This window comes from Gossypium hirsutum, chromosome A11 (assembly GCF_007990345.1).
Source record: "Gossypium hirsutum isolate 1008001.06 chromosome A11, Gossypium_hirsutum_v2.1, whole genome shotgun sequence".
Classification (NCBI taxonomy): Eukaryota; Viridiplantae; Streptophyta; class Magnoliopsida; order Malvales; family Malvaceae; genus Gossypium; species Gossypium hirsutum.
This window is the reverse complement of record NC_053434.1, coordinates 111,520,482-111,538,123: the sequence shown is the minus strand read 5'-3', so window position 1 is coordinate 111,538,123 and position 17,642 is coordinate 111,520,482. Positions and strand designations below refer to the sequence as shown.

General features: G+C 28.4%; 1 protein-coding gene across 1 annotated transcript; it reads right to left on the bottom strand.

Annotated features, from left to right (window-relative positions):
- Positions 1-499: 499 nt before the first annotated feature.
- On the bottom strand, positions 500-2,079 carry LOC107887734 (E3 ubiquitin-protein ligase ATL6). The gene has a single exon (XM_016811969.2). The coding sequence runs from the start codon at positions 2,013-2,015 to the stop codon at positions 633-635; it is 1,383 nt and encodes a 460-aa protein (XP_016667458.2). The 5' UTR covers positions 2,016-2,079; the 3' UTR covers positions 500-632.
- Between the last annotated feature and the right edge of the window lie 15,563 nt (positions 2,080-17,642).

Here is a 17,642-nt window from a genome sequence, read left to right as displayed (position 1 = left end):
TCCTTTGAACACTGCATTTAAGGTTAGATATGCTATTAATTAATTTCATAAAGAAAAGAGTAAATTACACAATGGTCACTAAACTTTCATAAATTTTCACTTTTTGCACTGAAAAAGAAGTTTGTAATAAGGGCACTATGATTAAGAAATGTTTTCATTTTGAGAAAAATAATTTATTGTACATTCATTTGAGTCACCTGACTTTAATAATTTTTCATTTAGATCATATTTTTCTTTAAGAATTAACTTTTTTTTTAAAAAAAATCTGTTTTTTTTTGAAATGCAGAAATGAATAAATTTTTATTTCAATAAAAATCCAGATAATTTATATATTTACCTAAAAGTTTAAGGCTTTGATTAGATTCTAATATAAAATCATATTTTTTATTAAGAAAATAAGGTAAATAAATAAAATATAAATTTAGAAACCTCATCTTCCTAATGACTTGGTCTACCATATTTGTGATTTTTAATGTTTTATATGCCCTAGAAAACCAAATTAAAATCAATAAACCAAAATTTGATTAATAATAAAGAAATCATTTGCATAGACAATGTACATATCTACACAAAGCACGTGGCTTTTAAGTTATAATATAGCAATTGATAAATTATTAAGATAAATAAACCCTTTAAACCGGAGGACGGCTTGAGTTAGCCATTGCTCCAACCGGCAAATTACTTGAGGTCCCTTCACCATCATGCGCAGCGACTTTTAGTGATTTCACGGAAGATGCTCTATTAAAAAAAGGTGGCGTCATACTAAAAACCCACCTGTCCGATTTGGCACCACGGTCCAGTTTCCCTCTATTACTCCCTCCATCTTCTGATGCTCGGTACCCTCGGCGTGAACTCCTTTCCCTGGGCAACACTAAGCTTGTCGCCCGATTCAACTTTCGGTTCATTAATTGTTTCCGAACATCAACTGGTAATCGTAAAGTGAATCGATCTGTATTCTCCCCCGGTTGGACCAAAGAATGTCCGGTCGAGTGAGATCGCAAGAAAGAAAGTTTACGTGGACGGCCAGATCTTGATCCACGTGTACGGTTCCTATTTAAAGTTACATTCAAATTATTCACTTCAACCTCCGAAGCCACTTGAGCCTCTACCTGACAATTAACAGCGTTGTTATTTATGCTCCTTTCTTCTTCCGGTTCTGAGTTACTGCCATTGTTCTGAGCCTCAAGGTCTAACTCGACGGCAGTGTTATTTAATGCAGTGAGTTGACTCACGGGGTCACCTGGTTGAGGAACGAGATTGGCTCTACAAACGGGGCAAGTGGTATGAGAAGCTAACCAAGCGTCGATACATTCAGGGTGGAAAACATGGTCGCATTTGGGTATCAAACGCAGCGTTTCGTCGTCTTCGAATTCGTTCAAGCAAACCGCGCACTCCAAAGCTCCCTTGCCGATCTTATGACCCTTAACTTCGGAGTAAACCATGATAGGGAAAGTTTCGATCACCGACGCGTCCAGCCCACGCGTGCCGCGCAATGAACGCCCGGCGACGGGGCGGATGCTCTGTCTGTTGGTGTACACGTCGGAACAATTCCGAATATAAATGGCGAAAAGACCCACGAAGAACAAAGCGGCGATCAAAACGACGATGATTACGGCCATGGAAGGGCTGAAACGAGCGTAATTTTCTTCGTCTTGGTTGAAGTTCTGTGCGAAGGACGGCGGCGGGGAGAGGAGCAGGAAGAGCAAGAAGAAAAGCGAGAAGACTCCATGGTGGGTGGTGTACGACATGGTGAGGAAAGGAGCATTGGAGAGGGATGAGAGAGTGAGAGAAAAACAAGGCAGTGGGGTTTTAAATGAGAGGAAGAAGAAGAAGAAAAAGGGGTGGGTCCAATTCCAAATATGGAGTTGATTTCTACGGTGTTTCATTGAGGGCAGCCACAATGGAAGGGATGGCTGAGTCATTTGTTTGACGATGGAGGAAGCTTCCCAAGTAAAAGTAGACTTTTGCGATTTTCTTTTTTCAATAAAAATCCAGATAATTTTTTTTTTTACCATTTATTTTGAGTTGTTTTTAGTCGGTTCAAACTTCAAAGGCATCATGGCATTGGTTTCCAGTTAGATTCTAAGGAAGGCCGCAAGAAATTGCTGGGGTTAGGCCTTTTTTTTATAAAGCAAATTTGTGATTCTTTCGAATCTGATTTTAAAAAGAAAAAAAGTAAAAATAATCATGCAAGCAGATTTAAAAAGTTTCAAGGTAAGTCCAAATTAATGATTCTAAATATAAAGATTACCTTCCTTCTTCAAATCTAAAATTGAAAAAATTTTATTCATGAAAACAATCAACCTTTTTACTAAAGTTTTAATATAAAAATAAACTTATAGACATCTTATTTTCAGTATCATGCTACATGTACATGGATTAGATTATTTAATTTAAAAGTTCGCTTAAAAAATAAGAGAATTTAAGTAAAAATATAAGCTTGAACCGGTCATAACTCGGGCAAACTTTTTTTAGACCGTCTAAACTCGAATATTTTAAGCAAATCCAAATGGCTTACAAGAAAATTCAGAGTATAGATTGAAAAAGCAAGCCATAAGCTGAGGTTTTATACATTGAACAAGTCAAGTCACCCAACATTTTGATTTGACTGAAAAAATAAATATTTTCTTTTTCTTCTTTTCTTTTCACATTTTAATAAATTTATTTATTATCAAAATTCACATGAATTGAATGTTTTCAATTTCTCATTCTTTTTTCTAAAAAATTAGTGTATATAATCTAATAAAAAATGGTTTGTCATTTCAACTTATTACACAATTTTCCTTATCCATATAATATAAAATAAAATCTACTGACACAAGATTGAAATTTTGAAACTTTATAAACATACAAAGAATAAATTTCAACAAATTGAAATAGAGAAATTAAATATGTAAGATCCAAGAAAAATGGTATAATTTCAACCGTAAAATAAATGTCAATATTGGTATTCATTATTATTCAGCCACTATTCGATTATTTGTTTGAGTCTTGATTCGTACATTATGTTGTTCGTACTTTGAGTTTGCATGTGAGGTATTCACATATCTTTCTATAGACAATAGGATGTGGGTTTGCACTACCATGTAGGTAAACTTATATTGTGCGAACCCATATCTAGAAAACACGTGTTAACCCTAGAGTAGAGTACGTGACGGCATACATGAGAACCTACTTACGAAATCACATTTATGAACAATAACTATATCATATAAATACATGATTTAATCTCTTTCGAAAGACACACACTCTGAAATACTCAACAAATATAAAAAATAATATTTAAAAGTTCTAATCTATTTAAAATAATAAAATAATCTTTAGAGTTCAACCTAAACAAATAAATTATTCCATTAGAATATGAAGCAATTCATAAAATATGTTAAATCATGTAATTTTTTTCAATTTAGCATTTGAAATTTCAATTTTCATATATGTTCTAAATTCTTAATAATATATATTACTACAAGTCAAGCAATCTAGAGAAAGTTATAGTGTTTTGTATATAGGTGAATGCACCTATAAATTCACTCTAGGTATTAGATTAAAGGGTAAAATATAAAAATAGTTATTTTTGTTTGTTTCAGATTACATTTTAGTCATTTATGTTTGAAATATAATGTTTTAGTCATTTACATTATCGTTTTGTTACGAAGTGATCACTCTGTAGTTAAGCGCCATTATCTCCTTAATGGCAATCCTACGAGGCAATCCAAATGTGTTTTAAATGCCAACTTGAATATTTAATTGAGACGAGAATAGTTTTTTTAATTAAATAAATTTAATTCATTACACCTTGAACTGGAAAAGAAAAATCGTTCGTCTTATTTTTCTTTTAGTTTTCTTTTCCATTAGTTGGATATCTAAGTTGACATTTATAACTTATTTGGATTGCCATGTAGAATTGCTGTTAGGGAGATAACAAAGCTTAATGGTAGAGTGACTACTTCGTAGTTCGTAACAAGACGATAACATAAGTGATTAAAATATAAAATTTCAAACATAAATGACTAAAATGTAATCTAAGGCAAACAAAAAAGTGACAATTTTTGTAGCTTACCCAGGGGCAAAGCCTGAAAATTTTTTTAAGGGGCTTAAATGAAATTTTAATTTTTAATAGTTTATATCTTATCATTTTTAAAGGATTAAATTAAATTTTCATAATTTTAGGGCGGCCAAAGTGTAATTTTACCTTTACTAATTTAAAATTTTAAAAATTTCTAAAGAGCCAAAACAACCATTTTCCATGTTAGCGGGGTTGGAGCCCTTGCCAGCCCCTCTAGATTCGCCTCTGAGCTTACCCTAGATTAAATTAGTCCCTATATTATTAAATAGATCAAATGAAAATTAAATCATCATAGACATACCATTTATTGTTTAAAAATTACATGAAAAATAATTTTTTTCATTTATTATTGAACTCTAAACAAAATATTTTATCTACGGAATCATAAGAAGTTTTGAAAACATAATTCTATTAAACAATGAATGACATATTTTAAATAGTAAATGGAAACTCTATTCCATTTTAGCCTTATTTGTTTCGTTTTTATAATATATAAATTAAATTGATTAGTTTAATCTAGTCCTTATAATAAGACTTGCTAGTTACATTCACCTATATATAGCTTTAAATTGATTTTTAAAATCATTTTGTCTAATAGATTACACCAAAAAACGAAAATTTATATCAGTAAATATCATATTAAATTTGGTTAAAATATGTCATAAGTCTTTGTATTCTTTAAAATTCTAGAATTTAGTCACTGTATTTTTATTTACTAGAATTTAGGTTATCTATTTTTCAAATTTTAAAATTCAGGTTTATGTTAACATTTTTTTTGTTAATTCAGGTCATTACAATATCATTTTTTAATTTACGTGACTATCAAGTGATTTTTTTTATTTTAAAATATCACACAATAAATTTAATAAAAAATTTTAACAGTAGAGGGACTCAAATCCTAGAAATAAAAGTATAAAGACTAAATTTTAAATTTTCAAAAAGTATAAGGACTTATTACATACTTTAGCCATTAAGTTTTTTTATAGGATTCCTTAAATTACCTATAACCTCTTTCCAACCCTTAAATAAATTCACTCCAACTCATATCTTCTTGAATTAAAAAAAGAAAAAAAGAAAAAAAATTGATGTAAGATTTTAGAGTTCAGCGACATGCATGTTGGATGGCCCAAAAGCTAGAACCATATAAACATAGGCCCATAACAGCTTGGGCCTTTTGGACATAGGTATTGTAATTGTGCATTTTTCCTATAATATTTTGGGCCTCTTTCAAGTTGAAATGAAAGCTAATCATGGTTAATTGTTAAATTTTGTGAAGTTCTAAAATCAAATGCATCTAATATTATAGATTTATATGAAAATAATGCCCTATTGGGTTCATAGGAGAAGCATTTATAGGTTAAGCCATGGATGAAGCTATTACACGAGGTTAATATAATTTATACGTAAAAAGATTTGAATTATAAGGGTTAAATTATATATGTTAAAAATAAAAGTTTATTGACTAAATAGGTCGAATTTTTAAAAGATAAGTCGACGCACTTTCCTTTAAGTTATATATTTTTTTATTTCTTAAATATAAGTAGTTTGTTTGATTAGATGGTTAAATGTTAATGTTTTTATTTTTAAGTCCCAGGTTCAATTCTCCCTAAACACATTTGTAATTTTTATTTCATGTTGTTTCAAGCTTTTTTCTTATTAATTTTAATTAAAAAATATATTGTTTTCAAAAAAAAATTCATATTTTTATTTAACAACTATTTTATTCATAAAATCAAATAATTATTTAAAATATGATTATTTTTTTGCAAATATATTTTTTATATGTGTGATATTTACTTTTCAATCCATATCATGAGCGTGGTAAATTTTAGTATTATATATTTTTATGTGTATTTAAAATATTTCACATATAATCATAATAATATTTGAAATAATTAATTGAAATATTTCACATATAAAAATATTTGAAATATCATACCCACAATGTAAATGAAAAAACAATGATATTTGAAATATTATATATATAATAACAATAATTCTATTTGAAATAATTATTTCATTGTATAACATTAGAAATCACCATACGCACAATATATGTGACGAAAATAAATATTTGACATATAAATATTATACATAAAGAAATATATATAAAAAAATTGTTAATGTTTATATTATATATAAAGGAGTTATTAATTTCAAATATTTTTAACATAATGATATTTGTAAAATATATTTTTATTATATAATTACATATTTATTATTTGATTTTACCAATAAAAGAGTTATTAATTAAAAAGATGAATTAAAAATTAAAATTAAAAAAAAGTTTGAAACAACATGAAATAAAAAATATAAATGTGAGTAGGAGAGAAATCAAACCTAAGATTTAAAAATAAAATCACTAACATTTAACCATTTGATCAAACAAACTAATTATATTTAAAAAGTCGGAAAATATAACTTAAAAGCACGCTCAACTGGATGCACTTTCCCATACTTTCTCAAAAAACAGCCTATTTTCATAATTTTTCAAAAAAAAAAGGGCCTATTTAGTGAATGAACTTTTATTTTTGGCATATATGGCTAATTTAGCATTTAATTTTAGATCAAATTTATTCATATTTATAAATGATTAATTCAAACTTATTTTAGATTTGCATTTAATTTCTTTTTATTTTTTTAAAATAATTATTTTATGCTATTTTTAATTTACTATTTAATAAAATTATGTATAAATAACAAATATTTTAAGTGTTAGTGTCACTAACAATCTACTTTTTCTTTAATTCCACAAGCAGCTTTAAAAAAAATTATCAACTGTTTTTTCTTTTAATATTTTACTAAAGTCTTATAAGACACTTGCCAACTTTTTGACCTATTTGTGGAGCTTAAAAACTTTATATCAAATATTATTTTAAATTTAATGATATCTTAACTAGTATAGAGCGATAATTAAAGTTCTTGTTAGATACTCATTTGACATAGGTTTAAATTATGTTACTCTCATCCTGCACCCCTAATATTGTTTTATTATATTTTTGATAGAGCTTAAAATTTAATTGTTATAAATTATTGATTAAGTCTTATCGACATTATTGTCTATACAGAAAGACATGAGTTCGAATGCGTTAAAACGCACCTAATCTTCTATTTATTTACATTTTATCCGTTAATCACTCGGGTAAAAAAAACTAATAGTAAATCTATAAATTGTTTACAAAGTTATAACCAATGCTTAGATAAAAACTTACCTGAATTTAAAAATTAAATTCCAACATCATCATTTATCATTTTTAACCAATTTCATATTGAATTACATTTTATGAAGCGAATTTTTTTAGTTTAATTGAATAGGAGGGACTTAAATTATTAAGTTTGCTTGAATTAAATATCTAAATTATTTTTTTTTATCAATTTGGGTATTTAAATTTTCATTTCCTTATTGACGTCGACATATGCGGTTAAGAAAATCATTTCAGCCAATAAAATTTTGCCATATCATCATCTTATTAAAATATAATTAAATAAAAAATTTATTTTTAATATTTATATTGATATTAAACGAAATAAAAAAAATACCTTCCCCCACCCCATCCACCGTCCCGCCACTGCCTCCCCCCAGCCCATGCCTATACCTCTTCCCCCTCCCTCTCTCTCCATACATAGACTGCCTTTGTCATCCTGTAACAAGTCTTCTGATTCATTGATTTGAATCTCCGACTGCAGTGGGCCGATATATTGGACATTGTCACTCGGAACAACATATATCTCCAACCTAATCTGGTGTTTACAGTTTGGAGCCGGGGACTTGAGAAGCGAGGCAATGATAGAACGTATCCTTTTTAATTAAGCAATGAGATTGAGATGGTTAGAAAATTGCTTCACTTTTTATTATGAAAGAATGATTGATCCTCTGCGCTTTTGGATATTTGTGTGATGGTGACTTTTCAAGTCTAATTTTCAACCAGCTACACTTCGTCAATAGACTCAGCTTGGTTTTCGATGGGATTGGATTTTGGGTAGAGTTTTGTAGTCCATATTTTTAGAGTTGAAATGCTCAACTCAGATGCTTGCTACCCACAAGTTTTTGGGAGAGACAGGAAGATGAAATCTTGGAGGTTTCAATGAAAGTTTCAGTATCTGCCGAAAATGAAATCTTGAATGCTCTCAAGTAACGATAATTAGAGTGATACAACTCTCAATAAAATCATTGCCCAATTGAACTACGGAAAGGGAGAGAGGGAGGGGGACGGAGCTGGGGGAAGGCGGTGGAGGGGCAGTGGACGGGGTGGGGGGAGAGGTAAATTTTTTATTATTTACTTTTAATATAAATATTAAAATAAAATTTCTATTCAACTACATTTTAACGAGATGATTACGTGGTAAATTTTGATTGGTTGAGAATTTTTTTAATGACATTAACCACAAGTAATATTTTCAATAACGAAATCAAAATTTAAGTACTTGGATCAACCAAAAAATAGTTCAGTTTGATTTCTTTTTGTTTACTTTTTCTTATGTATTTTTTTAATAATTTTATTATAGATTTTGATCATATTTATTTTTATTAATACAATATTTACAATTACATATAGTTTGACGCAATACCTAAAATTATGTATAGTCCCTCTTCAACTCATATATAAGAGAATAATGAGCGTTGCACTCAAATTTACGTCTTCCTATATTAATAATAATATCCATACCAAACAAACTAAAACTTAAACAATTTCTTAAAAGGTTTTTGTATTTTCAATTTAGATTTTTTTTAACCATTATTGATTTCCAATAATTTTTCCTTTAATGTATTAAAATTTACAAATTTTGAGAAAAATATATTTTTTTCAATTTTAATATATTTAATTATTATAATGACTGAATGAAATAATTAACTAACAAATAAATTAGATAATTAATTAAGAAAATTTATATATTTTACATAAAATACTATTCGAATCTAAGACCAATACTAACACCTCAGCTTTATTTTTTTCATTACAATCTAAAGTGGGATCCTAATTTCCTTTGGTGGTGAGTTTTGGGACATTGAATCGATGAAGTTGGTTTTATTTTAGTAAATAAGATTTTATATTTTTGTCACTGCTATTTTACAATTGACAGTAGATATTTTAATTTTGACAAAATAAATTACTTTAACTTTGTAATAATTGGGTTTTTACTTAAATAATTTTAAAAAAATTAAATACTGAAATAAGTTGTTAGCGGGATTATATATAAAAATAGTATAATTTTTTGGGTCACGCCTACCTGACAGGCGCAACTACTTTTTTTTTATATTAAAATATTTTTTTCTTATATATTTTTTAAAAAATATTATTTTATTGGTGGTGTCTTTCTCATATGCGCCACTGTTTGTATTTTTTTTCGGATTAGTATATACCCGTGTAGAGATACGAAAATGGTATGGGGGTAGGTGGCGCCTATCTGGTAGGCGCGACTGGTGGAGCCTATCTGACAGGCGCGACTGGTTGAACAAAATAACTATAATTTTTTTTTAAAAATTTACATTACTAAAAACTCACAAAACACAACAATTTATAATAAATTACTAACAAAATATTTAACAAAATAATTTTACATTACTAAAAACTCACAAAGCAGAACAATTTATAATAAATTACCAACAAAATATTTAATAAAATAATTTTACATTACTAAAAACTCATCAAATACTAAACTAAACACAACAATTTATAACATAATCCTAAATTATTAATAAATTAATTTTAAAATAATTACAAACACATCAATTTATAATATAATCTTAAATTACTAACAAATTAATTTTAAAATAATTATTAAAAAATTACATTTATACAAAATATTAACGTAAAACCATAAACATTGAACATAAACAATTTATAAATAATAATTAATAACAAAAAAAAATTTGTGCGGGGCAGAAGAGGGGGGAGGCAGTTGCGGCTACTTGTCAGGAACGACCAGTTGAGCCTATCTGACAGGCGCGACTTGTCTTGGGTATTTTTACCTGTATTTTGACCCGTTGACTATATTTTGACCTTTATATATATTTAAATATTTTTAATAAAAATAAAATAATAATATTTTATTTAAACTAAAAAAATATTTTAATATAAAAAAAGGTGGTTGCGCCTATCAAATAAGCGCGACAAAAAAAACATACCATTTTCTTATGTAATCCAACTCACAACCTATTTTAGTATTTATTTTTTTAAAAATTATTTAGGTAAAAAACCCGTAATAATTAAATGATTTTATATTTTAAGTATAAATAATTTTTGCTTATAATATATATTTTGAAAGGGATCCATTTATATCGAAATAAAATTAAAGTAGTTTTATACCATTTAATAATTTTTATATTATTAATATTTTAACAATCCAATCGTCATATTTTGTGTTCTATTTATGTAGACCGTATAGGTCAAGTTTAGCGTACAATAAAAAATTTCTAATTATTTATTTTATGTAAAAAATTCTTCAACTGTTAAATATATTAATATAGAAAATATTTTAGATCGATATGATAAAAATATCATATCGATAAAAAAATCTACATACATGACAAATATACATATCTTGATAAATTCAACGATTGAATTGTTAAAATATTATTCATATAAAAAATTACTAAAATGCATAAAACCACTCTAGTTTTACACGGACGCAAGTGAATTCTCGCAATAAACTTTTACATTTCTAATTAATTGAGGTAAATAATTTCCTATTCATTACCTCTTTAAATAAGTTATAACAAATAAAGTTGTAAATATTAAGCATGTATATAAATTAAACGTGATTGGCTACATGGCAAAGATGGCGGACATGACAACAATGATATAAGAGTGAGTATTTGGCATATTGGTAATATATTTTTTTAATTTTATAAGTAGAGTTATTTTATATATTTTTAAAATTTTTTATTATAAGTTAGTATTTAGTACACCAACATTATTATACTTTTTTTTTTAATTTCACAAGTAGTTATAAAAAATTATCATATGTCTCTTTTTTTAAATATTTATTTTTAAATATTTTATTATATACTTTATAGGACACTTGTCAACTATTTGATTCTACTTGTGGAATTTAAAAATTTCATAGACATTGTATCAAATATTTTCATTTTTAGTTTACCTTATATACACTTGTTATAACCCAACTCTATTTGATAGTATAACAAATATTTTCTCATGATGCAAAGTATAAAGACACTTGATTTCATTATTTTAAAATTAGAAGAGTATATACTTAATTTTTAAAATTTTAATTATTTAAATATATTTAATTATAAAAGTAAGAAAAAAAAAGAAAGTGAATTGTTTGCTGCAATAATATGGTTTATCAAATCATTTATGTCACCTTGGGTTGTTCGGCAACGATGACATGCCACCTTAGATTACTCAGCAATGACGACTTACCACCTCGGATTGCCCGTCAACGATGGTTTATCAAATCTGGCCCATCGGCCCATCGATTGTCTCCGTCACGCTTCGTGTGGCTACAAGTCAAACCGCCTTCAAATTTTCTTTTTATATTAGTCAATATTCTTCAATTCAAGTTCATACCGATTACCAAATATAAATCAATTTCATAGTTACTAATCTATTCATTCTAGTCATTATCTCGATATTAAATCTAAATTACTCCAATTCATTTTGACTCACCCTTAGAAGTCTACTACAGTAGTGTATGATGTATAATAGAAATTAATTAAGCCTTAAATCGTAGAAACACTTACCGAAAGCTCGAACTACTCGTCATTAGTCCTCGCCTTTCCTTTTCCTTTAGATGTTCCCGCGTCCTCTTTTCTATGATTAATAATTTAATAATGTATGAAATTAATTTCCAGCACAAATCGCAAATAATTACAAAGTCGCACGTATTTCATAATTTATTCAATTTAGCCCCTAAAACCGAAACAAGAATAACTTTCAATTTAAGGCTCCAAATTTCAATCCGATTTCACTATAGTCCATCTCGAACCTCCTATTTCCCATTTATACAACAAGTTTCACGATTTATACATTTTAGTCCTTATTGTACAAAACTATCAGTTAACTTCACAATTTAGCCCTTTTCACCTCTAAGCTTACAATCTATCAATTTAACACCTAAGATTTCAAGAAATCAATAATTGAAACTTTCTACAAGTTTAACAGTTTAATAAATTGATACATGGGCTAGTTAGATTAAGCTCCCATGATATCAAAAACATTAAAATTATAAGAAAATGACTAAATTGCACTAACCAATAGAATAGTTAAAAAGCTGGTGGATGATGATGTCCACAAAACCAACTAAAAAGTTAACTAAGGCAAGTGCACCTATCAATTAATAGTATAGCTACTGTGAGCAAAGATATCGTTCCCACGAGGACTAAAAGTACTAGTAATTATCGTCTTTCTATTATTTAACTGATAAATTCGAATGATTGATTGAAAACTAAAAATAACTCAATTAATTGCTAACGAACACGACAAAGAGCAATTCAAGAAAATAATCGAATAATAACCAAGAAGTGAAACAATACTCAGGAAAGAATTCACCTGGATTTCATCTGTCATTATCAATCTAAATTACGCAATTTCTTCATCTAGTATATTGATTTGTAGAAATCCCTAAATTATGCTAATCTCTCTTCAAGAATAAGAGCAACTGACTTTAGGTTGATTAATTGAAATTTCATTCTAATTAAAACCCCTATTAGCGCTTTAACTCGATTTTTGGATTCTCCTATTAGATTTGACTATAATCCGGTAGATTTATATTGTCCTATTTCTAGGATTGTATGTAACTCCACTCAATTACACTAGTTCTACTCTTAAATAGGGTCTATTCCTCCTCTAATTTAAGCATACCAAACATGGATCAATAATCTAGAAATATTGAACCAATAATTAAGCACACATAATCGAGAACAATATCTAAGTCTTTATTGCGTAAAATAAAAATCAAAGTCTTTATTGCGTAAAATAAAAATCAAACGATAGAATTCATCATAGGGTTCATCTCTCTAGGTATTTAGAAAACTAGTTCATGCTTGAAAGTAAAAACAATAAAGAAATAGTATAACCGAAAGAAATAAAGAAACTCATGATAATCTCCCAAGAAATCAATTGAGAGTCTTCAATCTTGACAGAAATCTGTTTCAAAATCGGCTTCAATGGTGTTTTTTGAGTTGTTTTCTTGAGTATTCTATGACGACTCTTCTCTATCTTCTTATTTTTGTCATATATAAGTCTTAAAATGGCTGAAAAATCTAAAAAATGCATTTTCCCACAGGTTTAGAGTATGATTCGCGATTTTCACACGGTCTGACACATGGCCGTATGGTAGCCCATGTGGCTCACACGACCGTGTGTCCAACCCATGCAGAATGGCCCAACCCATGCGGCTCTTGAAACTTGCTTCAATTTTCTGATTTTCGCTCCTTTTACTCCCAAATGCTCTCCTAAGTATAGAAACATGAATTTAGAGGATTAAGAGCATAAATTCACCATTTTAAATTAAATAATCATCCAAAAACACATTAAAAATGTGACTGAAATATGTTATTTTTGGCATTATGACTTCCTTTAAGAGAAACGAGTGATCTTATCCAAAAGTGTTGAGTACGGATGGCATGTCGAAGCATTAGTTTAAATAAAATCAACAAGGAGATTAACGATATGTTTGGTAGTAACACATGTTTAAACAAATGACGAGTAAATCAAAAATAAAAAAAGAGAGTCCAATATATTAGTTTCGCTCTTCATAATTTTATTTAGCATCCAACTTAATATACAAAATAGACAATTATATATACCAAACAAGTTAAGTTCACGTTACGATATTTAATTTCTTTCTTTCTTTTTTTTCAATGTGTCAGCTTCATTTTGGGGTCCATAATTCTAAAAAAAGTTTTGATCACTCTAGGCCTCTCTCTATCTAGCCCTTTGTTAATTTTTGGAATTTTGTTAAGGTTCAAAGCAACCATTATTTTCACACAAATCGTAATCATGACAAATACGTGGTTAAATAAATTAATGATGATTTATATATCCATGGCCCCCTCCACCCTATTATTATTTTTTATGATAGATAAGAATTTCCCCATACTCGTTAAATGGGACCAAAATAATCATTATTTACCTGAAATTTTACATTCTCCAAAATTGCATGCCTCCAAATGGTTTGCTGATTCTATACTGTGAGCTTCATTACTTCAGTGTTACTAACTTATATATATAAATCAAATTCATAATCGAGTTGGTTTATTAGAGTGGTCGGTAGCTTGCATTTTAGTTTTTGGACGTGTTGTAAGAAAGAGAAAATAATAATGAAAAGAATCAAACCAAAAAAAGAAAGAAAGAAAAGGGATTCACTTTTGCAAGTTGGTAAGAGTTTTCGACAGTGTTTTCTTCTTGCTAAGCTGATGGTGTTTTGCGTTGGTGAATGTTTGATCCTGGAGACGACTGGAAATGCCTACAATGAAAGCCAACTATCGAAGGGATGCCCGAGCTGAGATTTCGAGGTATGTTCTGATAATCAAGTTGATAGGGGTAAAAGTATTATAGAGGTTTTTGTACTAGAAGTTGGATTATATTTTGACCTCTCTATTAAAAAATAGGCAGATTAGTCCCTATACATTAAATTAAAGAACAATCTGATCATTTTTGTAAAAAAAAAGCCATATATACTTCATGTTGACGTATAAAGACTAGTTTTTATCCGTAAAAATGGATGAAATTTTTAACAAAATGACCATCGTACTCACTCTTTGACCTAACATGAAAAAAAAAACTAATTTGACCAATTATTTAGTAGAGAGAGCGAAATACAATCTAGCTCTTAGTATAAGACATTTATGATACTTTTACTAGTTAACAATCTTAAAAAAAAGAAATATCTTTTTAATAACCAAAGAAAGAGATAAAATTTCTAGAAATTGAATTCAATTCTCATCATGCGCAATACAAATACAATCATTAAGCCAGGCAGTACTTGCTATTAGACCTATTAGAGTATTGAAATGGTGAATTAAATTTAAATTTTTTATATATATCACTATTTTTATCTTTAATTTACACCAATTCCGAATCTAATCCTAAAAGTTAAAAAAAAAACATTTTCTCTTTAAAAAAAAGTGCAACTAAAATTTATGTAGCTTTACGTGTGGAAATCCTAGGGGTCTGACGGCTTTGACAAATTAATCCAAGTAGTCATTTATAAACACTTCACATGTTTGTAATTACAGCCCAATTTTAAGAACGTTGACAGATTGATGTTGCCATTTTCCATCCCTAATTAATTTGCAAGTAAGAAATTGAAGAGATCATGCTAGTAACTAGGTTTAATTAAATTAGTCCATATTTGAATTTGGATTAAGTTGCGTAGCAATGAAGATGATTATGAATGTAAACACAAGCTGTCAACCCAGTAGACTAAATTATTTTTATAAAAAGCAATGAATGAGGCTTCAATTCAGTCTTGTCAGTATTCCAAATTGATTATGTTATAGAAGGAGTAGCTTCCATGCCAAAATATATGAATCGTCTCCTTATAAATCTACAATTTGTCTTCTTCTATACCATATAATTTTCTAATGTACTACTTAAAGTGAAAGCAATCTAGAGAAAATCCCATTCCAAAATTTTGCAGGTAAAACGTGGGAAAATTTTATTTACCAAACTGAAAATTTTCATCACCATTTTCAACATACACACATGCTATAACAGTATTGAGTTTTGGAAAGTAATTAAAATCTTCAAAAAATTTAAGAATTTTAAAATGATTGACAGTTCTAATCTTATTGTAATTATGAGTTTTATTTATAATATAGATTATTTCAATTAATTTTATGAAGTTTTCAAATTATTAATTTATTTTTAGTGGCCTAACCAAGGATTATTATTTTATATTAGAAATGTCAATTTTAATCTAAAGTTGTTTAATTTGAAATCAATCTTGTTATATATGATTTAATTATAAAAATATTAATAATTTAAACTCGAACAAAAAATAATTTAAATTCATAATGAAAAGTGAAACATCACTTAAATGATCTAAAATTAAAACAACCAAACACTAAATTAACTCGAAATGAAATGACCAAAGATGAAGTTAGGGGTATTAATAATTTAATTTAAATACTTTAGGTATTTAGTTAAATGAAAAAAAAAATATGCATTTTTAAATTTTATAATATTATCTCAGTTTTTTGTGTGTAAAAATAAGTCTAAAATTTAAAAGTTGAAATAAACCCAATCCAGATTGCCCGAATCATTGAATTGATAGGTATGATGAATATGTTGGCTTTAAAGCTAACATAAGTTTGGGCAATGATATTTAAGAAATTAATAAGGAAAGCAGCTATCTCGAATTGGAGTTGGGTAGCATGAAGAAGTTGGAGAATGATGAAGATCCCTGTGATTGGTCACATTTGGAAGGCCATAGGACCCCGACTGATGTGGCTGAGGGACCCTAAACAAAAAAAAGGACCGGAAACAAGCCTAAGAATAACTGTTCAAATGATATTATTGCTTGATTATGTCTATGATCGAACCCTTGATTGCCTAGCTACTACACCCCCTAACGTATGTCAATTGTCAACGTCCATCACAATATAAACCCCCAAACACAAAGGCCAAAATTGGGCAACGAAACCACTCTGGTATTGAGGTCTGCGCCGTTGTTTCCGGATTTTCCATAGGAAAAAGGCTTTGGATGCCATGTGTATGGCCATGGATCGTCCATGAAGGTTCCCTTTCCAAATGCATGATGACAAACTATGTTATCTTTATGTCATTTCAATCCAACAGGTGGGAGGTGTTATGTAATCAGGGCGAAGATTTTGTTTTTTCAACTATGGATTTCTTTTGGTTTTTTTGTTGCTATACGGACTGAGAGTGGACTACTGACCACTAAAAATTTGTGAGTGATGACTAATACTAATTGTGCATGCATGCATGCATGCAAAGGCAGGCTATGTATGCCTTGTTTAAAGGTCTTTCCAACTTGTATTACCTGATCGTAAGGTCCTGTGTCTGGAATGTTGTGGACAACTATATGAATTAATTAATCAAAGGGCTGAGAGAACGAAACGTGGCAGCTTCGACACCACATGTTCATGTCCATGGTACTTTTATAAACTTAGTTTGCTATAAATGATTTTAGCTGTGAAAAGAGGAAAAATACCACTTTACTTGTTAGACCAAATTTAGTGATGTTAGGATTTGAATTTTTTCAATATTTTATATATATATTTACCTTTCGGGGGAGAAACATTTAAATTTGTATCTAATCCTAAATTTCATCTCTCTATTTAAAAATGTTTAAAAGGTAAATTCTTTACCTTAATTTGTTAAAATTTGCCGTTTAGGTAAAGCTTCTAACCCTTTAGGTTAAAAGTGTTAATCTGAAAATCAATAATTTAATAATTTATTTGTAAAAAATTAGTAAAATTTAACAGTTCAACAATTTATCTGTAGCAAATAAGGAAAACTAATAGCTAATGTTCATGTGTTTATCAAAAGTTAAACTAATTTTTTAATTTTTGTGATATATAAAGATCAAATCTTAACAAATTAAAATAGATGTAAATGGAAAAGGTGAAATTTAGAATTACACC

Excerpts from the sequence above, each read along its gene's own strand:
- LOC107887734 (XM_016811969.2), bottom strand. The coding sequence starts at position 2,015 with ATGGTAAAAAAAAAAATTATCTGGATTTTTATTGAAAAAAGAAAATCG.